The sequence below is a fragment of the Myotis nattereri genome (assembly GCF_964212035.1).
Source record: "Myotis nattereri genome assembly, chromosome: X".
NCBI lineage: Eukaryota > Metazoa > Chordata > Mammalia > Chiroptera > Vespertilionidae > Myotis > Myotis nattereri.
Genome location: NC_138078.1, coordinates 93,718,249 through 93,743,282, shown reverse-complemented (window position 1 = coordinate 93,743,282; position 25,034 = coordinate 93,718,249). Strand labels below are relative to the sequence as shown.

The window sequence follows — 25,034 nt, the reverse complement described above, 5'->3', positions numbered from 1 at the left end:
CCCAGCCAACGGCCGAGGCGCACATAAGCCTCAGATGTCGGCTGCCCGGCCGCCCGAGGCTCAGGTAACCAGGGCTGGCTAAGGCTTGCACTGCCGGCAGTGGTAGCAGCAGAGGTGTGATGGGGGCGTTGCCTTCCCCTGATCGCCGGGTTGCCTCCTGCCCCTGAGGGCTCCCGGGCTGTGAGAGAGCAGGCCGGGCTGAAGGAACCCCCACTCCAGTGCATGAATTTTCATGCACTGGACCTCTAGTATAAAACATAAAAACACAGTTGTGGATTTTTTCTGTCCTCTTCAAAAATTCTTAAATTTCAATGTAGCATTTTTTATAACAAAAAAACTGAAACCAATCTAAATATCCATTATTAGGAAATTTATTAAATTATGATGCAGCTATCAGAAAGATTGATATATGTTAGTTGAAAAAAGCACAGGTTCAAACAGTGGCTGAAGTATGATTTAATGCTATGCAAACGTACTTGTATCTGCACAAGCTCTTAAAAGTGCTAACCACAGCAGAATTGAAATTGGAAACTCTTAAGTTTTAATTTTATGTCATCCTATATTATTTTAATAAAAATTTGTTTGAAAAAAAGTAATATTTCATTCCTCTTTGGAATAACTTCAAGTATTTAGATGGCTTTCAAACACATTAAGCATTCAAGTTATCTGTTGAATATAACATGTGCAGTATGTAAGGAAAGCTTCTTTAAACATTATTGTCTTTTACAATCAGAAAATGGATGCTGCGATAGCACAACCTACATTTTCTGATAGATTGTACTCATTATCACAGGCATCATTTCCAAACAATTTGCCACAAAGCCATTTTACAAGGAGAAAAAAAAAAAAACACTACCAGGAAAAAAGCAACTCTACAAAGAGAATGCAAAATGAGAAATTATATTTCTGATAACATGATTCAAAATTATGTATTATGATAATAGTGATTTGTGACCTTAGATATATAACATGACCCTGATATAAGGATACTATGCCTATAAGGACATGAAAGCTATTATAATGTAGGAAGAGTAAATTGGCTAGATTCATGCATAGAAAGGTACTGAAGATACATAATAATGGGAACATCTTACAAGTATTAAATTACTTGAAAATCTACAAAAGGATATTAGCAGCATCAGAAGCCTAAAAGGTACATCAGCAAAAATATAGGATACATATTTTATCTAATTCTTAATGTTGTCAGAGAATCTGTATGATTGGATAAACACTGGAGAAATTTGTTTTGAGGTAGAGATGAAAATATCACAACAGAAATTCATACTTCTACTTAGGAAGTAATGATGGCAATTTAAGGGGAAAAAAACCTACCTGCCATTCAAACTCACTGTCTGACCAATCCCAGTATGTGCTAATAGAAGAAGAGACATCACTGCAGACACTCCCCTCAGGAAATAAATCAAAAGAAGTGAAGTCTTGATCATCTAACAGGGAATAGCAATCATCTTGATCTCCAACAGAAACTGATGAAAACAGCTCCTCACTGCATTCTGAGCTGGCAACACTTGTTCCACAAGAAGTTAAGTTCCACCTAAAAAAAGGAACAAAAGAAATCACAACAGGAATTACAGAATCTACCCAATTTAAAGATATTAATAATAGATTTATGAGGAATGGGGGTATATTTTAGGTATGATAATGACATTGTGGTTATTTTCAAAAGAGCCCTTATCTTTTAAGGCTGCATCTATTTAATAATAGGGTAATATTCAAATTGGTTGGGATGTCATCACAGTAACGACCGATCAACAGGCTGCGTGCACAGCGGGTGGGCAGGGATTGCAGCATTGGGGATGCGATGGTGGCTGCCACTTGCCCAGGGCCGATCCGGGGCTCCGGCAAGCCGCCGATGGCTGCTGCCGCTTGCCAGGGCCGACCCAGGGCTCTGGCAAGCCACCAATAGCCGCTGCCATTTGCCCGGGGCCAGCCCTGGGCAAGTGGCAGTGGGGACAGCAGCAGGGGAGGTGGGACCCGGCAGAGGGCGGCCTGTACTTCCCACATGGCAGCAGCGGCTGTAAGCACTCCCGATGGCTGCTGCCGCTTGCCCAGGGCCAGCCTGGGGCTCCAGCAAGCCACTGATGGCCACTGCCGCTTGCCCAGGGCTGGCCCAGGGCTCAGGCAAGCAGCAGTGGAGATGGGGGCGGGGAAGGCAGGGCCTGGCAGAGGGCTGCCTGTACTCCCCACATGGCGGCAGTGGCTATGAGCACTCCCAATGGCTGCTGCCGCATGCCCAGGGCCAGTCCGTGGCTCAGGCAAGCTGCCAATGGCCACTGCCGCTTGCCCAGGGCCGGCACAGAGCTCAGGCAAGCCGCTGATGGCCACTGCCATTTTGAGGGCCCGAGGCTCAGGTAATGAGGGCCAGGTGAGGCTCAGGCAAGCCGCAGTGGCTGCGATGGCCAAAGCTCAGGCAGCCTCATGGCCGGCAGTGGCAGCAGCAGAGGCATGATGGGGGCGGTGCCTTCCTCTCATCGGCCGGTCACCTCCCGCAGAGGGAGGCCAGACTGCGGCTTAGGCCCACTCCCTGTGGGGAACGGGCTTAAGCCATCAGTAGGACATCCTCTGAGGGCTCCCAGACTGTGAGAAGGGGCAGGATGGGCTGAGTGACGCCTCCCCGCGCCCCCCCCTCCCGTGCACAAATTCCGTGCACCAGGCCTCTAGTCTATAATAAAAGCATAATATGCAAATCGACCAAACAACCGAACAGCAGAACAACCCTCTGGACAACCTTCCAGATGACCATGCTATGACACCCACTGGAAACAGGCCAGCCAAGGTGGGTGTGATGCAACTGGTCAGGAGCCCGGCCATTGCTCCATGATCGCCCAAAGAGGGGGACCAGGCCACTGACTGGTTGGCTGCAGCAGGTGAACAGGGCTTCCCTCTGCGGGGCACAATTGATCGCATGATCGCCCTGCAGAGGGAAGCCCAGGCCACCGGTGGGTGGGGCGATCAATCAATCGGGGGGCTCCACGATTGCCCCAAAGAGGGAGGCCCAGGCCACTGACCAGAGGGCTGCAGCAAGTGGGTGGGGCCTCCCTCTGTGGGGCGCGATCAATCGCCCCAAAAAGGGAGGCCCAGGCTACCCCACGGTGGCGCTGTGATGGGTGGCCAGGGCCGCCCTCTATGGGGGTGATCCATTGCGGAGTCCCGTCCGGGTGGGCAGGGCCTCCCTCTTTGGGGCAATCCATCAAGGAGCCCTGGCCAGGTAGGCAAGGCCTACCTCTTTGGGGCAATCAATCATGGGGCTCCCAGACTGTGAGAGGGCACAGGCCGGGCTGAGGGACACGCCCCTCCCCCAAGTGCACTAATTTCGTGCACTGGGCCTCTAGTATTAAAATATTTATGAATGAAATATGTCAGGAATTTGTCTCAACATAAGGAAGGGATTGATAAATGAGTAGGTGTATTGATAAAGCACACTGCCATATGTGAATAACTATTACACTGGGTGATGGATATATTGGGTACATTACATTAGTCTCTAACTATGTATCTGTCTGAAAATTTTTATAATACAGTATTTTAAAAGAAAAAATGCATTTAAGTTAGGGATAAAGTAAAACCTTCATCCATAAGCAAAACATATTGCATACTGGTTATGAGTAAGCTCTGGAGTCAAACTGAGTTTAAATTCTTGCTCTGTCACTTGCCTGCTGTTTGATTTTAAGCAAAACACACCCTCTCCAAGCCTGTGTCCTTATTTTTTAAATGCAGCTATGGTGAAAAATGCATACAAAACGCTTAGCAGACATAAAAAGTGCTCAATACATGGCAGCTATTATTATCATTAAAGGAAGACGGTAGCCAATGCAGGGCAGAGAAAAGCACCAACAAAGTACACAGGTAGAAGCTCAAAAGTGTTTCTTATATGCCTAGCCGGAGTGGCTCAGTGGTTTAGAGTCAACCCATGAACCAGGAGGTCACAGTTCAATTCCCAGTCAGGGCACATGCCCAGGTTTCGGGTTTGATCCCCAGTGGGGGGCATGCAGGAGGCAGCCAATCCATGATTCTCCCTCATCATTGATGTTTCTATCTCTCTCCCTCTCCCTTCCTCTCTAAAATCTATAAAAGTCTTTTTAAAAAAGTGTTGCTTATAACCAGCTAGGGATCCGGTGCACGAATTCGTACACCAGTGGGGTCCCTCAGTCTGGCCTGCGGGAGCAGGCCAAAACCGGCTCTCCAACATCCCCCGAGGGGTCCCAGATTGCGAGAGGGTGCAGGCCAGGCCGAGGGATCCCACTAGTGCACGACTGGAGCGGGGAGGGATGCGGGAGGTTGGCCAGCTGGAGAGGGACCATGGCAGGGCTCCAGGGCATGTCCGACCTGTCTCACTCAGTCCCGATCAGCCGGACCCCAGCAGCAAGCTAACCTACCAGTTGGAGCATCTGAGCAGCCTTAATATATTATTAGCATATTACACTTTGATTGGCTGAACTAACAACTGAGCAATTAGCATATTAAGCTTTTATTATATAGGATAATACCCAGCATTAACTAATCCTATCTAATAAAAGAGAAACATGGTAATTGGCGTACGACCGCTACCCTTCCCATTGGCTAATCAGGGCGATATGCAAATTAACTGCCAGCCAAGATGGCGGCCAGCAGCCAGGCAGCTTAAACTGAACATGAGGCTTGCTTGCTTCAGTGACGGAGGACTCCAACGTTCCCCGCCTGCCTTGCTGGCCTCTGAGCTGCAACTCTAAGCAACTATGTTACAAATATAGAAGCTAAACAAAACCCCAGAAACCTGCTTTCAGGGAGCCGGGATCTCAGAGCTGGAATTGATACAGAGTTTCGAGTATAGAACCGAAACAAACCAGATACCTGTTTTCAGCAGCAGAGGCCTAAGAGCTGGAACCTCAGAGCTAAAGCTGGCCCAGAATAAAAAAAAAAAAAAAAGAAAAAAAGGAGCAGTTGAGAGCTTCAGTCACCCGCCAGCCTGAAAACAGCCCTCAGCCCCTCACCCAGACTGGCTAGGCACCCCAGTGGGGACGCCCACCCTGAAGGGTGTGTGACCAGCTGCAAACAGCCATCATCCCCTCACCCAGGCTGGACAGGCACCCCAGTGGGGACCCCCACCCTGATCCAGGACACCCTTCAGGGCAAACCAGCCGGCCCCCACACGTGCACCAGGCCTCTATCCTATATAGTAAAAGGGTAATATGCCTCCCAGCACCAGGATCAGTGGAGCCGCGAGGCCTCCCGGCACCGGGATCAGCGTGACGGGGCAGCGCCCAAACCCCCTGATAGCCCTGTGGCACTGTGTGTGACAGGGGGCGGGGCCACAACCTCCCTATCTGCCCTGCTCTGTTCCTGACAGGGGAAGGCACCCCAACCCCCTGATCGGCCCTGCTTTGTGCCTGATAGGGGGGAGCTCCCCAACCCCCTGATTGCCCTGCGGCTCTGTGTGTGACAGGGTGTGGCGCCCCAACCCCCCCACCCCACGGGCCCTGCTCTGTGTGTGACGGGGTAGAGCCATAACCTCCCCATCGGCCCAGCCCTGAGTGTGGCAGTGGCGGCGCTCCAACCCTCTGATCGGCCCTGCTCTGTGGGTGATAGAGGGCGGCGCCCCAACCCCCTGATCCGCCCTGCTCTGTGTGTGACAGGGGGCGGTGCAACAACTCCCCTTTTGGCCCTACTCTGTGAGTGACGGGGGGAGCTCCTCAACCCCCTGATGGGCCCTGCTCTGTGCGTGACAGGGGGGAGCTCACCAACCCCCTGATCGACCCTGCTCTGTGCGTGACAGGGGGGAGCTCACCAACCCCCTGATTGGCCCTGCTCTGTGCGTGACAGGGGGTGGCGCCGCAACCTCCCCATCCACCCTGCCTTGAGTGTGACAGGGGGCAGTGCCCCAACCCCCCAATTGGCCCTACCCTGAGCGTGACTGAGTGTGGCATCGCAACCTCCCAATCTGCCCTGCTCTGTGCAAGACAGGGGGCGGCGCCCCAACTCCCCAATCGGCCCTGCTCTGAGCCCGACCAGGGGCTGCACCTAGGGATTAGGCCTGCCCTCTGCCACCCGGGAGCAGGCCTAAGCCAGCAGGTCGTTATCTCCCGAGGGGTCCCAGACTGCAAGAGGGCACAGGCCGGGCTGAGAGACCCCCGCTCACCCCCGAGTGCACAAATTTTTGTGCACCAGGCCTCTAGTCTAAGAGCCTAAGCGACCACCCAACTATCCAACCCGTAGCTATGATAAGCAATAATCACCAGGGGGCAGACGCTCAATGCAGGAGCTGCTGAACTGCGGTGACTTGGCAACTGTGGTTCTCGGGTGATGGACCTGGAACCAGAGAGGAGGGAGCCCGATTCCAGGGTATGTCACCTGAGAACCGCTCTCTCGCAATCTGGGACCCCTTAGAGGATGTTGGAGTGCCAGTTTCGACCTGATCCCCACAGGCCAGGCCGAGGGACCCCACCGATGCTCTAGTCCATAATATTTTGGTACTTTTTCTGCATGAATATATATTTTTTTCAGAGTCAACATTCTGCATACATTTTAATAACCAGCTTTCTTTCACTTAACATTATATAGTGAACATATCCCCATGTATATTACTTGAAAACATTTGAGAGCCTATACAATATCCCATTGATTAAATGTATCATAGTTTATTTAATCTTATTCCTTCAGTAATATATACTTAAGCTGTTCCATTTTTTTGGTATTACAAATAATACTGAGATAAAACATTTTGTTTATAATTATTTAACCAAATATATAATCTCTCAGGATAGATTACATGGAAGGAAAGTACTGAGTCACAGAATATAAACACTTTAAAGACCATAGTATACTTAGTTAAATACCATTCTGAAAGGCTGCACTGATTTACATTCCCCAAAGCAGTATATGAAAGTGTTCATTTTACCACAACTTTAGCAGCACTGGAATTTCCATTTTTAAAATTTTTACCTGATGGGAGAAAATATTTTTACATCAATTTTTAATTCTTTGATTACTGGAAAGATCAAAATTAAAAATATTTATTAGCTATTTTGCTACAGCGTTTTTCTCTGTGTTAATGTTTTCCTTATTGATTTTTTAAAGAGTTCTTTATGCATTAAGGATATTCACATTTCCTTTGTAATAATATTTGTTGCAGGGTTATAATTTCTTTCTTTTTTCTTTTTGGGTCTTGAAATCTACAAATATGTTTTGTAAATTTCCAGTAGCTGTATACTAGTAACGAGATAATCTTCATTGCTTTGGCAGCACCCTAGGGAATTAATTCTTAAAATAATGGTTTAGTATATCAGATACTAATAAGGTACTAAAATAATGACTTCTGAAGAAAAGCCTGTTATTTACCTCTGATTAGGTTGTTTCTCATTCATTAAATCCAGTTTTTTCTTGAATTGTATTTTTCATTTTTTAACTCCTCCCTCTTATTTTGTATGACTAACCTTAATTCCAAAGTTCTTAATTTACAAAATTCAGGCAATCCAGCAAATTCTATGGCATCTTTTCCACTGAGCTAAAGATAAAGCATTTTGTATCAGTGAAACAGAGATAGAATATATATATATATATATATTTTCTCACTCATTTGTGGAATATGATGAACAACATAGACTGATGAACAAAAATGGATCCAGAGACAGAGAAGCACAGAAGGTACTGTCCAACCTCAGAGGGAAGGCAGGGGAGGGTGTGGGAGGGATGTAAGAGATCAACTAAAGGACTTGTATGCACGCATATTAGCATAATCAATGGACATGGACACTGGGGCAGTGGGGGCTTATCCTGGGGGGTGGGAGTGGCCAGGGAGGGGATGATAGGGGGAAAAGGAGACATATGGAGTACTTTAAGCAATAAGAAATTAATTTCAAAAAAGAAAAAATGGTCATTCCTTTTGACTCAGTTATCTAGGAATCTATCCCCTTTCCCAAATAGAAATTTTGAAACAAGATGTATGTGCAAACATGTCTAAACAGTATTACAATAGCCAAAAAAGGGAAAATAAATTACTCCAAGCATGGTGAACAATTAAATAGGTGTTTTTATAACCATTAAAAAATCTTATTTTCCGACTATTTACTGAAAAGGAAAACATTCACAATATAACTGCAAATAGCCGTAACCGGTTTGGCTCTGTGGATAGAGCGTCGGCCTGCGGACTGAAGGGTCCCAGGTTCGATTCCAGTCAAGGACATGTAGGTTGGTTGTGGGCACATCCCCAGTGGGGGGTGTGCAGGAGGCGGCTGATCGATGTTTCTCTCTCATCGATGTTTCTGACTATCTCTCTCTCCCTTCCTCTCTGTAAAAAATCAATAAAAATATATATATTAATATAAGTGCAAATAACCTGGTCACAAATGATATATTTGGCCTCATCCTAAGTCAGAGAAAGATAAATATCACATGATTTCATTCATTTGTGGATTATAATGAACAACATAAACTGATGAACAAAAACAGATCCAGAGACAGAGAAGCATCAATCAGATGCTTAAACCTCAGAGGAAAGGTAGGGGAGGGTGGGGGTAAGGGGGAGAGATCAACCAAAGGACTTGTATGCATGCATATAAGCCTAACCAATGGACACAGACACCAGGGGGGTGAGGGCATGAACAGGTTTGGGGGGGGGGGCAATGGGGGGATAAGGACACATATGTAATACCTTAATCAATAAAGAAAAAATAAAAATAAAAAATTATATTTGTACATAAAAAGAACATTAAAAGTCACATCAAAATGTTAAGTTATCTTTAGTGAAAAGTATCACAAATGGTCTATACCAGTGGTCTGCAAACTGCGGCTCGCGAGCCACATGCGGCTTTGGCCCCTTGAGTGTGGCTCTTCCACAAAATACCGACTTCTGCGCATGGGCCACGAAGTTTCAATCGCACTGTACATGTGTGCCCGCACGTGGTATTTTGTGGAAGAGCCACACTCAAGGGGCCAAAGAGCCTCATGTGGCTCGCGAGCCACAATTTGCCGGCCACTGGTCTATAGGTTTTTTTTTTAATTTAATTTATTTTTTTAATTGTTTTATTGCTTAAAGTATTACAAAAGGTATTATATACAGTTTTGTATATGCCCACAATCTTCTATCATGAGCTTTCATAATAAACATTTGTGTGATTCTTTAAGACTGTTCTGTCAGTTTTAAATGTGTAACAAATGATCACTGTATGCATGCACTCAGCAGTGAACCATTCAAGTTTATAAAGCCTTTACATTATTCCAAGAGAAAGCTACCTAAAACTGATAGCCTACCTATAACCATAAAATTATTCACAAAGGAGACTTTCTCCACACCGTAAAAGAAAGACGTGGAAAAGAATCTCAATAAAATGGGATTTAACTCAACAACTAGGTTTGCTGCCCAACTTTTAATTTAAAAAACAATAAAGCCAAGAAAATTTATCTGCAAGACTTTTTCACTAAGAATACACAAAGGACTTTCAATGGCATTTTGGTAAAATTCAGAAAAGCAGGTGAACCATATACACATTTTAGAGGTAGACCTAATCATTACCTCTCAGGATGAAAATCCAGTCAATGAGCACTGTGGAGTAAGTCCTACTGTGAGGCTAATGAAAGTCATTCCAAATCTATGCCATTCATTCCCAGGGTACAATCCCCTAATATAATGAGTATTCATCACTAACTCCATGCCAGAATCCCCCATAGAGCAACCCTGACCTGGGCTACTCCTCTGGAGCCCAAGTCACAAGTTAGAGAAGATGGTACAACCCCCCCTAACTCTCCTCTAAGTGACCTCAATTGCCTTGGGATCATTACACATCCCTCCTACCCCCTCTACAGTCTTGAAAATAAAAAAAATTCCAGGTCATTTTTAGGGCTATTTCTTCCACTTTGGCTTCTGAGTTCATCTCATCCGTCTCCTACCATACTCATTTTTCTTTTCAATTTCTCTTTCCTGTGAGCTGCTCCTAAGGAGCTAAAATCTCTATTCCTGGAAAAGAAAAACTAAACAAAGCCAAAAAAATCTTCGCTTTAGTCTTTCAAATATTACCAAATCTCCTCTCCTTCCTTTCCCTAAATTTATTGAAAAGTTTCATCTTCTGTCTCAACCTTTGTAACCCACAGTTCCACTCGTGTCACGCTACTGGAATTTCTATTCTGATTGCTCCCAAATCTACATTTCTGGCCTGGATAGTTCTCTAAAGCCTTAGCCCCATTTTTAACTTGTCTCAAGTCCCCAAACCAAATTCCTCTTGCCTCTCTCTGTTCATGGAACATGGTTCTCCCACCTGCAACTCACAGCTCTTCTGCACCTCTATTTCTATATTGAGATAGGAAAACTACGGGTGATACAAAAAGTGCACAGTAGTCTTGGGGTTTTTCTGGTTACTGTGACTAAAAACAAGGCTCTAAGTTCACATAACTGATAACTGCTTTATACAACAGTTCATTTCCTATCCTGCCAATAGCATGTGAGGCACTGTCCTCCCACAGGCCTTTCACAAATTCTCAATGTCAAAGTACTAATGTACTTTGCTAAATGACATCCTTTTTGATAGTAGAGGTTGTGGTGGACAACTGCTAAGACAAAACCCACAACTACATCAGAAAAATGCTGTCCCCAAAACCAAAAACATGTCTTTAACACTATATATATATATATATATATATATACACACACACACACACACACACACGTGTGTGTGTGTGTGTGTGTGTATTCCATGACATTTGATTTAAAAATATTTGTTTTTTGAAATTTATTTTATTCTCCCAAAATTCCAGACAAACCCCACTTAGCCATAAAATCCTAACATACTACTAGAAAAGTATAAATTCTTAGGAAACTGGCTGTGTTTATGTGTTACTTTCCACTAAACTTAGACCAGTGACACAAGAACCTAAATAACAGGTGACTCTAACATGAACACTACAAACATTCAACCTTAGGGATCATAAGTAATGGTGCCCAGAATCCAATAAATGAACAGGCGTAGAAATGTCATCATCCTAAGGCCCTTATCAACAACATTATTTAAACACTCTCCAGTTTTTTTTATCAGGCGACAAGAAAGAAGCAAAATAAAGGTAAATCAAGTGTCTACCCACTGACATGCTTTCTACTTTCAATAAAATTTTTTTTATAATGACTAAACCCAAAGCAGAATATCTGTACTCAACTATACAGATATGTTTTTTGGATTGTTGCTCAAATTGGTGAATGATGTGATGAGAATAAAAAAAGTGACACATAAAACTCCAAAATAAAAGAACTTCCTAAACTTTACCAATCTATATGATTTAGCTGTTTGCTTCTCCCTGAAAAGAAATGACTGGAAGCATATGGTCCTCTCAAACACCATCATTGGGAGGGGTAAGAAGGCAGAACATTCAAGAAGGAGAAAAGATTTAAAAAGTAAGGTAGCCCAAGGCAGAAACATCATCTGCTGTAAGTATTGCTAATTCTGCTTTCCCTAATCTCTGCTGAAAAGAATACGGAGAAAGATATATTAGATCTCCTACTGCCATTCCAAGCCTTGCAAAAAGCAGGGGATGAGAGGGAGGTTTTTAAAAAGCAGGCAGTAACTAGGGAAAAAAATGCTTGATTTGGAAAAAGTAGGGCTGAACAGGAACTTCCCCCTCCATCTTCACTGCCCCATTCTGCAAAACAACCTTGCTTTTACCATGGTCTCTAAGAAAAGGGATAGAAAAACACAAGGAAAAAATGGGGAGGAGAAAGCTGTAGGGAATGTACTGTTCTCCTTGCTTCACTCCCCCATCACCCCAGTCCATTTTGGCAGTGCTTGCCCTCAGCCTCTGTCCCTACATTCCCTTGCCCTCATTATCAGAGCAAGATAATTCTGAAATCATTTCACTTTTCCGTGTATTTAACTTGATCCAATGTTGCAAAATGCAAATATGTCCAAAAGTATTATTTCACACTATTTTAGAATGCCCAAAATTCTAAGCACACTAGATTTCATGCATATGTGATATTAATGTTAAAGTTACTGCATGGGTTAAATAGGCTTCTGTGAGTTAGTCTAAGAAACTCTAACAACCATTTATTACACTGGAGCCAATAACTCTGTTCCAAGTTTTAGCACTGGCTCCAAAAGAGTGACCCTAGTTTTGCCTAACTCAGTTTTATGACCTTGAACTCAGTCTTTTCCCTCTGGGCCTCAGTTTACCAGCATTTCCTTTTCAATTACGTTGTACTGATGTTCTGGATGATTGCTTAACTATAGTACCCTGCTTCCAGATAACTTTCTTTTAGGTAAGAATCATGTTTTATACCAATACATTCCTTGTATCTGGTAGAAGCTCAGTAAATCTGTAGACTGTTTTAAGAGATGGCCAGGAACATACAAAAGACATTAAAATGTGAAAGGATTTTTCATGCTCATATTATAAACTGCATCAGAAATCAAAACTAGACTCCTTAATTCAACTCCAGTATTTTCTATAGCTGAACTCCTCTCCTTTTTCTCCACACACCCTCCCAGGCCTTTGTGTATGTATCTCAAACATCCACCTATATCAAAGGTCGGGGCCACGTGTAAAACATCTTCAAATCCCCCACATTCCGTATAATACTTAAATGCTTGCTTTAGAGAATTCTCCAAAGTACTCTTTTCTAATAAAACTAGTTAAAGGACGCACCCCCTGAATAAATTTGTATTAAGCAAGCCTTTCCAAAGCCTCGTTCCATCCTTCCACCGGGGAGCAAATCAAGGCGTGTGCTGCATGAAGGAATCTTCCAGATTTAAGCTTATACATTTTGGAAGGGCCTAAAGCGCGAAGGCAAAGAGTTCATAAAGGAGAGAGAAAAAAACTGTCTGGTTTCCTAGAGCTTCACTACAAAATGGGGGGTGGGGGGAAATATAGTTGTGAGACAGGTTGAAAATTGGGAAAAATAAGATAGCTTTAAAAGTGCCACCTTTCAAAAGATCCGGGGATTAATTTTGCGCCATCTGAAACCTGAAACCCACTTGTCAGAAATGGAAGGGGTTAAACGTTTGCGGGTGAAAGGAAACAGGGGAGCAGCTAAAAATCAAAGGTGGGGGTCTGGGATTCTCAAGGGACAGATGGGGGGGAGGGAGAGAGAAGGAGGAGCAGCTACAATCAGAAGATGAATGGGGAGAGTAAAATGCCGGCCAAGGAAAATCGGAAGGGCAGGGGTGAAAAGCGGGAGGGGAAGCGGGAAGGGGCCCGGGCAAGCACACTAATCGCAGAGAAAGATGGGGGAGGGGCGAATGGAAGTGCAGACCCTGGGCGGAGCGCGAAGCTCGGGGGCGAACCAGAGGTCCCAGACTTGAGGCAGGGATGTGGGCAGTCAACCCTGTCCCCGGCCGTGGTTCATACCTGTTAGTGTGGAAGCGGAGGAGCGGGTCGGTACGATGGCAAGAGGACAGCTGGCAGCCGAAGTCACTGATGTCCAGGCAGCCCGGCTCCTCGCTCGGGCAGGTGCCCACCCCGCGAGGGGGTCCCAGAAGCGGGAAGGGTTCCTCAGGGGTCAGAAACTTCTCGTACGAAGTGGTGGCCGACGCCTCGTCAGACATGGCTGGAGATGGCCGAGCGCGGGCTACCTCTCTGGTCCCGGTCTGCTCCCACGTCCGCCCCTGCCCCCACTCTAAACTGTCCGCCGTCGCCGCCGCGCCTGGGTGTGCCCGCCGCAGTTCACCTGAGGGCTAAACGCCCGCCGCTGCCCCGGGAGTGCGGCGCCGCACGAGGAGGCTGCTCCCGGCCACAACCCTCTGGCCCCCGAGTCGGTTCCCCTGTGGCTTCCGCAGCCGCCTCAGTCGCCGGTGCCGCTGCTATTCAGCCCGGCCTCGTCAGCGCAGCACCGCCGCCGCCAGGCCCGCCCACTGCGCTTGCCGCCCCTAACTGCTGCAGTCCGCCCAGCGCCGGCCGGGACTAGAAGGGCAGCCGGAAGCCGCTCCCCGCGCCCCCTGCTGGAGCGGAGGAGGAACTGAACCTCCGCAAGCCGCACCGCAGCCGCAGTCACAGCCGCAGCCGCACTGCCCACCCTGCCCTCCCTGTGGCCAATCAGGGATTCCAGGCGCTAAAAGGCCCAGCAGTTCAGGCCAACGCCCTCCTCCACTTGGCACCCGCAGGCACAGGCCTTCGAAAAGGGACTTGGCCAAGGTAACACTGTGGTTGTGTGAGAAAGAATCCTGATACCCTGGTTCCCAGCACACTCGATCACCCTGTCCCAATTCAACAGTATTTATTGAGCTCCTGCAGATGTGTGCCCAGCACTGTGCAATGCGCTTTAGGGAAAATGAGCTAAGCAGGGAAAAATCGTCCCTGCCTATATTCTCACCAAACCCTGAGAATTACAGGCAACAGCCTCCAGGGTACTCAGAGCTGCTGAACACGTAGAGCTCTTTTGTGCTCTGTGCTGTGGTTTGCATTATGTATTCTGCTTGGAATGCCCTGCCATTTCTTCCTTGTTAATCCTTAAAGCCCCAGCTAAATCGTTACCTTCTCTGTGAAGTCTTCCCTGACTCTCAAAGGAGACAGGTATTCCTGCCAATGTTCTCGTAAAAAGGGCGCTTTCCTTGTTAAAGTCAAATCAATTTACTAGGTGTAACATACTGTTCTTTCTTCCTTTTATCTGTATTCTAGACAAGGGGTTCCAGATCTTAGGTGCATACATTTTTAAAAATATTCAGAGGAAAAAACAAGATGCCAATTTCTTATTTTGCCAACTGAACACAATTTTCAAAATTATCTATTTTGTAAAAAGAAGCACATTTCCATATAAAAGTGTATGAACCCTGAGATCTAAGAATGGCTCCTGATGGTGATCTGGGCTACGACTTTTTTTTTTTTTTTTAAGCAGAGCCTCGCAGCCATTTCTGCACAGGGGCCTCCCACTCAAATTGTACTTCGCAGAGAAGGCTCTGTGCTACACTGCCTGACTGGGCACCACTAAACTTCCTGCCTGCACTTTCTTTCTGCCCGCTGAGCTAGTCCTTATAAAGGAGTTCCTGGAATCCTATTTCAACCAATAGGACTGTGGCTTTCCCCATCCAATCAGAGCTTTGCAGTTTGACCAATCAGAGAAGCTCTATTTTGACCAATCAGGGACCAGAGGGCGGGACTTCTTTCTGTATAGCCAGCTCCCCCCAGGATCTTTAGAGTGCTTTCCCCTGAAGACTGAAGATTGTAATTGAGTTGCTGAAGCTGAAGCGCTACAGACTTCTCCCTGGCTTTAGAGGCCATGCTGTTTTCACAGCAGCCACGCTGTAACGTTATGGAGGCGTTCTACTGCAGTGCTGTTTCACAGCCATGCTATGTTACTGTCAAGCTGTTCACACTAAATCAAGTTTCCTTCTCCACCACACCCCAAATTGGGATTCTTATTGGCGTTTGAAATGGCGCCAGAGGCCATCCATTTACAGTAAGGGCACACATAATCTCTCAATAAATCATCAGATATACTTAATCTCGGGAAGGCCGATCATTTCTTCTGATCGGACAGCTTCCCATGCAAATCATCAACCTAACAGAATAAACACAGTTTCTAGTATCTCTCTTTTTAAATCTTTATTGTTGAAAGTATTACATATGTCCTCTTTTTCCCCCATTGACCTCTTCCAGCTGGCCCCCCTCCCCAGGTCTTCACCATGGGTTATTCATATATGCACACAAATTCATTGGTTGATCTCTTCCCACCCACCCATCCTCCCCTTCCTTCCCGCTGAGATTCGACTGTGTTTGATGCTTCTATGTCTCTGGATCTATTTTTGTTAATCAGTTTGTGTTGTTCATTATATTCCACATATAAGTGAGATCATGTGATACTTATCTTTCTCTAACTGGCTTATTTCGCTTAGCATACTGCTCTCCAGGTCAATCCATGCTGTTGCGAATGGTAAGAGTTCTTTTGTTTTTACATCTGTGAAGTATTCTGTTGTGTAAATGTACAACAACTTTTTTATCCACTCATCTGCTAATGGGCACTTAGGCTATTTCCAAATCGTAGCTATTGTAAATTGCTCTGCTATGAACATAGGGGTGCATATATCCTTTCTGATTGGTGTTTCTGATTTCTTAGGATATATTCCTAGAAGTGGGATCACTGGATCAAATGGGAGTTCCATTTTTAATTTTTTGAGGAAACTCCATACTGTTTTCCACAAGGCTGCACCAGTCTGCATTCCCACCAGCAGTGTACTAGGGTTCCCTCTTCTCCACATCCACTAACACTTGTCATTTGTTGATTTGTTACTGATAGCCATTCTGACAGGTGTGAGGTGGTATCTCATTGTCATTTTGATTTGTATCTCTTGAATAATTAGTGACTTTGAGCATTTTTTCATATGCCTCTTGGCCTCTGTATGTCCACTTTGGAGAAGTGTCTATTTAGGTCCTTTGTCCATTTTTAATTGGATTGTTTATCTTCCTTTTAAGTTGTACAAGTTCCCTATATATTCTGGAAATTAACCCCTTATTGGATGTATTATTGGCAAATATGTTCTTCCATGAAGTGGGCTCTCTTGTTATTTTGTTGATGGTTTCTTTTGCTGTGCAGAAGATTTTTATTTTCATGCAGTCCTATTTATTTTCTCTTTAGTTTCCATTGTTCTAGGTCAGTGATGGCGAACCTTTTGAGCTCAGCGTGTCAGCATTTTGAAAAACCCTAACAACACTGGTGCCGTGTCACATATAGAATTTTTTTGATATTTGCAACCATAATAAAACAAAGACTTATATTTTTGATATTTATTTTATATATTAAAATGCCATTTAACAAAGAAAAATCAACCAAAACAAATGAGTTCGTGTGTCACCTCTGACACGCATGTCATAGGTTTGCCATCACTGTCCTAGGTCCTAGGAGATGTATCGGTAAACATATTGCTACAAGAGATGTCTGAGATTTTGCTGCCCGTGGATTCCTCTAATATTTTTATGGTTTCCCATCTTACGTTTAAGTCCTTTATCCATTTTGAGTTTATTTTTGTGTATGGTGTAAGTTGGTGGTCTAGTTTCATTTTTTTGCATGTATCTGTCCAGTTTTCCCAATACCATTTATTGAAGAGACTGCCTTTACTCCATTGTATGCTCTTGCTTCCTTTGTCAAATATTAATTGAACATAATGGTTTGGGTCAATTTCTAGGTATTCTGTTCTGTTTAGTACCTCTCTTTTTATAAGGTGAAGGAAAAGGCTCTCCAGGACCTCTGGAAAACCTCAAAAATAGCTTTAGGTGCCAAAGATAACCTGAAAATAATTTCTTTTTACATGTGGATTCAATCTTAGGATGGAAAAATAATAAAAAATTGTCAGGATATTTGAACACTTAAAACAGGACAGTTGGTGATGAGAAACTCGCTATTTACAGAAAGAAACAACACATTTAAAAATAAAAGGTAACGTGATGATCAAGAACCATTGCTCTTTGGTAAGTGAGGAAGTTTTGTGTGTGTTTTTTAAATTAAGGATATAATAAAGTCAACATAAAGCACAGAAAATTATTGTGATAAAACATGGAATCTTTTTTATCTAGGCAGATTACACAGATTAACCCTTCATATTGCAGGCAAAGGAAATAAACAGCAAATCGTTGAGTGTCTTGTACTATTCTAGACCCTGGAAATACAAAATGAATGTGACATATGCTAAACCTTCCAGGAATTAATAGTCTTAGTAAAGTAACAGATAAAATGGGTTGTGGGGCAGGATAGGCATTGTTGTTTGAATATCACATACCCTTTCTCCCAGTTATGTCTAAGTAACAAAACCTTATTTTATTGGGAGGTAGCTATGTACCCAGATGAAAACAATAATTTCCCAGCCTTCCTTTCAGATAAGGGTGCCCGTGTGACTAAATATAGGACAATGTAATCAGAGAGAGACAAGTATCCCATGATCTCACTCATATGTGGAATCTCATTAACAAAATAAACTGATGAACAGAGTGGACCCAGAGACATGGAAGCATGGAACAGAGTGTGGAATCTTGAAGGGAAGGTGGTAGAGGGTGGGTGGGTGGGAGGTAATCAACCAAAGACCTTGTATGCATATATGCATAACCCATGAGGTGGTGAGGGCCTGGGGTGGGGGGTGGGGTGGGCTAGAGGGGGTTGATGGGGAAAAGGGGGGACATCCTTTATAATAAAAGCCTAATGTGCAAATCCACAGAATGGTGAAACAACCGGTTGCTATTACATGCACTGACCACCAGGGGGCAGATGCTCAACACAGGAGCTGCCCCCTGGTGGTCAGTGTGCTCCCACAGGGGGAGCGCCACTCAGCAAGAAGCCCTCTGCTGCAGGCGGGCGTTAAGGAGCAAGGGGTCCCAGACTGCCAGAGCCCTGAACTGCGAGAGGGATGTCTGACTGCAGGCAGACGGACATCCCCCTAGGGGTCCTGGACAGTGAGAGGGCACAAGCTGGGCTGAAGGACACCCCCCCCCAAGTGCATGAATCTCATGCACCAGGCCTCTAATATGTAATACTTTCAAACCTCAGAGGGAAAGTAGGGGAGGGTAGGGGTAAGGGGGAGAGATCAACCAAAGCACTTGTATGCATGCATATAAGCCCAACCAATGGACACAAACAACAGGGGGATGAGAGCATGAGTGGTGGTGGTGGGAGTTATGGGGGGATGAGGTCACATATGTAGTACCTTAATCAATAAAGAAATTAAAGATTTTTTAAAAAGATATAAATAAATAAATAAATAAATAAATGACAATGGTATGTGGGTGGTAGTTGTTGGGTTGGGCTTCCTAGAAAGCTTCATAGTTTTGTCTGTGTGTATACATGCATGCACTTGTGTGGGGGAGTAGGAGTAATGGTTCCTCTGGGGCCCTTTTACATTACCTTCTTACTCATTCTCCCCCAGGTATGGATGTGATGGCTAGAGCTTTAGCAATAATGTTACACTGAGGAAAACTTGAACTAGGAAGGCAGAGCTTGATCTTGCAAAACAGCAGAAAAATAAAAGAAGCCACCATAACATTGTTGAATTGCCTACTTTTGGATTTCTTGTATGTGATAGCAAAATAATGGGTTCTTAATGACAGCTAAACACAATTGCTAATCCATGCAACATATAATTATAATACAGTGAGATACGAGGTCTAAAAGAGGTATTTATAAAGACGTACGAGCACACATAAAAGAAAAGGATGAGTGCTGCCGGTTGTGGTGAAATTCACAAAGGGAGTGACATTTAACCTGGGCTTTTAGAATATGAGTAGCTATCTACTAAGCTGGGAAATATGGATATTTTAATATATTTTTATTGATTTCAGAGAGGAAGGGAGAGAGAGAGAGAGAGAGAGAGAGAGAGAGAGAGAGAAACATCAATGATGAGAGAGAATCATTGATTGGCTGCCTTATGCATGCCCCCTACTGGGGATCAAGCCCACAACCCCAGAATGTGCCCTTGACTGGAATCGAACCCAAGACCCTTCAGTCTGCAGACTGAGGCTCTATCCACTGAGCTAAATCAGCTAGGGCAAGATGCGTATTTTAGATGAAACACTGTAGTAGTGAAATTCCATATAATTTCTGTGGCAAAATAGTAAATTTTTAAAAATAGATCATGGACTTAGAAAACATTTTTGATTAGCAATGGATGATGTGACATTAGTCTTAGGAGACTATGAAAACTCTTAAGGGCTCATGGCCAAAAAAATTTTTGAGAAATGTCAATCTCTATTATAATAAAATTTACATATTGCTCTCATATAATTTTCTTCTTATTTCTGAAAAGAAAATAACGTATATGTTCCCCTGTGTAATTTTATCTATCCTAATGTTTAAGTACTTTAAATTTTTAAATGAATAGATTATTCACCATTCTTCAATTGTTCTTACTAAACCTTCATTTAACCATTGTTACAGATAAGTTAGGAAAGTAATTTCTCCTCTCCAGTATACATGTGTGTTAAGCAAATACTGACAGTCATGAACGCAACTAAATTACCACACAACAACTATAAATATTGTGATTTATTTGACTGTTAAAAGTTGTGTGTTTTTTTTTTCAGAAACAACCAACATTTCTCACATCAGTAGAAACACTTAATTAATGATATTTTCTTATGAAATAGAGAATGTGTATTTCACTTACATTGGGGAAATCAAAAGCAACCAATTAATAGACCCTCTATAATCTGATTTTTGGGGGAGGGAAGATATAATCAATATATTCTGCTAGATAACAGCTTTTAAATAATTAAAATAATAAATTATGACATACAAATAATTATTTGTAAATAAATAAAAATAATGAATAATTACAAAAGGAATGTATTCAAATACTATACTCAAAAATTGGTTTTAAGATATGTTTGGGTCCTATGTTTGAGGAATGAGGGAAACAGGGGAAAAACACTAAGCTAGTTGGAGACCAGCTTTAGCTTGACCTAAGAAGTGCTAGAGTAGGACTTGCATGACAGAATTGGTCCACTGAGGCAAGTTGGCTGGCATTATGTACCCTCATCATCAGTCAGGCATCTATTGCAGGTTGCAGGGCTGTATGGGGAGTGGGAATGTTGTAGAGAACTAAAGCTCTTAGTCTGTAGAGTACAATTATCCAGAGAAGAGAGTAGCTGTAGTTTGCAGCTAGCATTCCTATCTGCTGAGGGGTGGGTCTATCTGCCTTGTAAAGGAGACCTAAACAGGGTACAGAAATGTATGCACACTACAGTAGAGAAGCACTATCAAGGGCATTAAGACCCCAGATCAGCCCTTAAGAAACCAAAGCATACTATAGAAAGCACTGCAGAACTTCAACACTTAAATTATGTGTGATTTGTTTTCTAAAAATATGTTATGAAAGCAACTAGGGATGTTGGGAACACAGCTCCCTTTCTAACATTGGATTTAGGAATAGCCTCTTTCTTCGCCTACTTTTTTTGCTAAGTATTAACAGCTGGTGGTGGCTTCCATGACTTTTGCCCATCAGTGAAAGAACCAGGTTGGTGGGGAGAATTTAGACAGATCCAGTCTTTGGAATGGCGATAAAGGGCTTAGGGTGAAAGGAGCTGTAAAGGCAGGATCTTTTGTTTGTGTCTGAGATCTTCACTCAAACCTCCCTTCCCCTTGTTTATTTCTACTGGCGGTAAAGACACTCATGTCTGCTGTTTTTCCTCTGTCAACACTTTTGCTTTGCACAAGGATTTTTATCTTTCCTGGCCTCTGGAACTGAACTTCTCACAGCTACCATTATGTTGACATTTCTAAGTTTGACAGCTAGAAATATGGGGAAATTAAGTAAATAGTCTTCTTATGTTTATCTTTCCTTTTTCTTTTTTAGCTTATCCACTTTAAAGTAAGATCAAGCCCAGACATGTGTGCTATTGTTGGGGGATGGGGGGTTACAAGATGTTGATTCTTCTGCAATTCAAGCCCAGAGGTGTGCAGGATAGTGTATTCTGAAGTGCAGAGAGGAAGTGAAAACAATCAGGGAACTACAAAAGTGATACAGGGAACAAAGCAGTGCTTGGTTTACCATCACCAGCCTTTCTCCTGAAAACACCATTGGGGATTGCCTGAGGATAAGTTAGGAAGTGGCAGTATGTGGTTCTGCAGCAAGACTAACAAGACCCTGGGTACTATAGGCTCTGAGGGAAAGGAAGTTATTTTTTATTTATTTTAATCTTTGAAAGAGGAGATTTCCTTTTGCTCTTGGGCTGAGGTAGAAATACCTGATTCTATGGACTGTTAATGTGGAAATTACTACCATTTTGGCTGGAGTTGGGATAGTATATTAAAGAGTCTCTTGGTGCTATTATAAAACAAGCAAAAATAATTTTAGCAAAATCTTTGATAATATACAAACTCTGCAGAATGATGGGGTGAGGTGAGGCTCCTGCACCTTCATCTCTGGTGGCCTTGGCAATATAGGCAGTAATGGGGCCTGTGTGGCACAGTGGGGCACAATAAAGAGCTGGTTATTTTGATTGCTATTTTATTCATCTCTGTTGCTGCCAGCCTTCAAGGGAGAGAGACCCTTACTTTATTGCCTGCTGCCTTTCTTCCGCTTTCCTGCATGGATAATGGGGCAACTCTTAGAAAAAAGCACAATGGAAAAGAATTGATGTCTGTTTTGTCAGTGATATTTGAGAAGGGCCAAGACATAGCTGCATTTAAGTCTTGGTTCTATTTGTTACTAGCTCTGTAACCATGAGCAAGTTATTGAGTTATCTGCTATCTGACTGATCTGAATTTTCTTAGATGCTTTAGAAAAATAGAGGACAGGAGGGGAGGGAAGGATAATACTTGTAACTACCACCAGTAATTGTGAAGATAAAACAACAACAACTACAAAAAATAGGTTTAGAGTACTTAATATAGTGCTCAAAAATGGTAACCATTATTATCATTTATTTATTATCTAAAAGGTCTTAGCTGAGAAGACAGCTCCATCGAAGTCAATAATTATAATTTGTTTCAATATACTACTTAACTCTGTGACAGGCCATGTCCTAGGTACTTCTCACATGTAAATTTTTAAAAGCACACTGCATTTCAGGGAAAGGCCACTGACTGAGCTGCCATCCTCCAGCACCCTGTATCTGTTGGCTGAAGTGACACAAAAGAGTAACTGGTATTATATTTCAACCATTAGGACTGAGGTCTGCCCTGTCCAATCAAAACTGTGCAGCTATATCATCATTTGCATCTATACTGAAAAAATCAGAGCGACTCTATAATAACCAATCACAACGGGAAAATCAACCAAACAGGACAGTGCTATTCAGGTTAATCAGGCTATGCAGACTTGGATTCTTTATTTGCATACAAATGGACTTGTCAGGAACCAATTCGGGAACTTTGAAGCTGAAGAAGCCAAGGAATCACATGCTTAAATCACTTGCCTAAGATTCCACAATTGAATAGTGATAGAGATTCAAACCCAGAAAGTCAAGTTTACAAAGTCTGCTCTTAACCATTGATGTATGCGGTAAAATAGACGGGAACCAAAAGATGATGGGAATGGAGGGTAGAAGAGGCACAGGTTCAAGGTGAACAGTCAGAAACTGCAAATTTAGAGTTTGGTTTGATCTGGAAGCTTAAGGCATCATTATGAACTGTTCATGTTAATGTACGTAACAAATTAAGCTCCTATTTAAAAATGATTAGTCAACGTACAAGCCAATTGAGAAAAGGAAAGGTTCAATAGGTGGCTATGGTTAAGAAGATAGCCACGGTCTTTTGTGTCTTTCAACCGATGAGTGACCTGGATCTTTGCACCAAGCAGTCTGCATGCAAGGTCGATGGGCGTGAAGGGGTTAATACCGGGTGTTCGAGAGCTGAGGCGAAGAGGATTGTGGGAGCTACGTTGTACGTGGACGTCTGGGAACTATCTGGTGTGCATCTCCATTATGACCGACCCTAAGTAAAATTCACCCGCAGGCTAGGGTCTGGCCACTGTCGCCGCAAGACAGGAGCTATGGGCAGCCGCTGAGAGAGCAGTCGAGGCAGAGGTTTGTAGCACTTCTTTGAACGCGTAAGCTCCATTAGCTCCTCTTTCCTCCAGCGGAGCGGGGAGAGGGGAACGGAAGTAAGAGGGGATGAGGAGTACTGGGAACTGACAGACTGAAGGACTTAAGGGCGAGAGTTGATGACGTTGGTGACGGAATGGGGAATACAACTATGTTGTGTAGGTATTGTTGACATTTGTGACTTTTCTGCTTGTTTGGGCATATGGGATGCAGCGAACAGATAAATGAAGAGTAACGTCAGGGGAGTGAAAATATGTTGTCGGTTGGGCAGCAGTTCATATGAATCATACTATATGGGATGATTTTATCGAGCCCTTGGTTTAAGATTCTTTTAATTTTTTTAAAAAAATTAATTGCACATATTGGGGTGACACTGATTAACAAAATTATACAGGCTTCGTGTACCAATTCAGCAACACATCTGTACACTGTATTGTATGTTTACCACTCCAAGTCAAGTCTCGTTCATCACTATTTATACCCCCTATACCAGTGGTTCTCAACCTTGGTTGCACATTAGAATCACCTGAGAATCTTTTTTAAGTCCTGATTTCTGGGCCTCATCCTCCGGAAATTCTGTTTCTTTGTTATGAGGTGGGGCCACAACATTAGTAACAAAGAAACAGAATTTCCGGAGGATGAGGCCCAGAAATCAGAATTTTAAAAAGATTCCCAGGTGATTCTAATGTACAGCCAAGGTTGAGAACCACTGCTCTATACCTTCCTGCACCTTCCCCGCTCCCCCCCGCCCCCTGGGCAATCACCACACTGTTGTCGTGTCCATGAGTTTTTTCTTTTTTTCTCAATCCCTCTACCACCACCACCACCACCACCCTCTTTGATGGATTGATTAATTCCCTTTAACAAATTACCAAATACCTGCTCTGTGCTGGGTACTGAAATAGAGGCACTAGATGAGAAAAGAAATTAACCTTTATCCTTGACGTTTACAGCCTGTTAGTTACTACATGCATTTGGAAACAGGCAATTACAATGCAAGGAGATAGAGATAATACATCAAGTGTCATTAACAAACCTACCAGGGACCGCCAAAGTCATCTGAATGTGTGCTCTGGGATGGTCTTTGATAGGGTGATTTGACATATATTTTGAAGATAAAATAAGCAGGGCAAAATTATGTGCAATTTTCTCCCAGGTATGTTCTCTCCCTGCTTAGCTCAGGTGCAGTTACCTGGAGAACTGAGTAGCCCAGACTAGTTTATTCCTAGTGAGAGTATTTGTTCACCACAGTGACATCTCCAGGACCCCTGCTAAAGAGTCAGACTTGCCCATCCAGGGTGGTTCAGTGGTTGAGCATTCACTTAGGTTGTGGGCTTGATCCCCAGTAGGGGGCATGCAGAAGGCAGCCAATCAGTAATTCTCATCATTGATGTTTCTCTCTCTCTCTCCCTCTCCCTTCCCCTTTGAAATTAATATATATATATATATATATATATATATATATATATATATAAAAAAGAGGCTTATTTGAGAGCAAGGCCTTCCCTTGGCATGGAACCCACAAGCTCTACCGAGTAGGACCCAAGGACTCTTTGGCTTAAGCATTTGAAACACTTCTGTGCCACTATTTGGTTTTACAGAAA

At 43.6% G+C, this 25,034-nt stretch overlaps 1 protein-coding gene across 1 annotated transcript in view; it reads right to left on the bottom strand.

Moving 5' to 3' along the window:
- Positions 1-13,792, bottom strand: part of FAM199X (family with sequence similarity 199, X-linked) — a 52,530-nt gene extending 38,738 nt beyond the window's left edge. The window contains exons 1-2 of the mRNA XM_081115341.1: positions 13,321-13,792; positions 1,333-1,552 (exon numbers count right to left, since the gene is read on the bottom strand). Of these exons, the coding sequence (XP_080971467.1) occupies positions 1,333-1,552; positions 13,321-13,517 (417 nt within the window). The 5' untranslated portion in view covers positions 13,518-13,792. The remainder of the gene's footprint in view (positions 1-1,332; positions 1,553-13,320) is intronic.
- Positions 13,793-25,034: the final 11,242 nt, after the last annotated feature.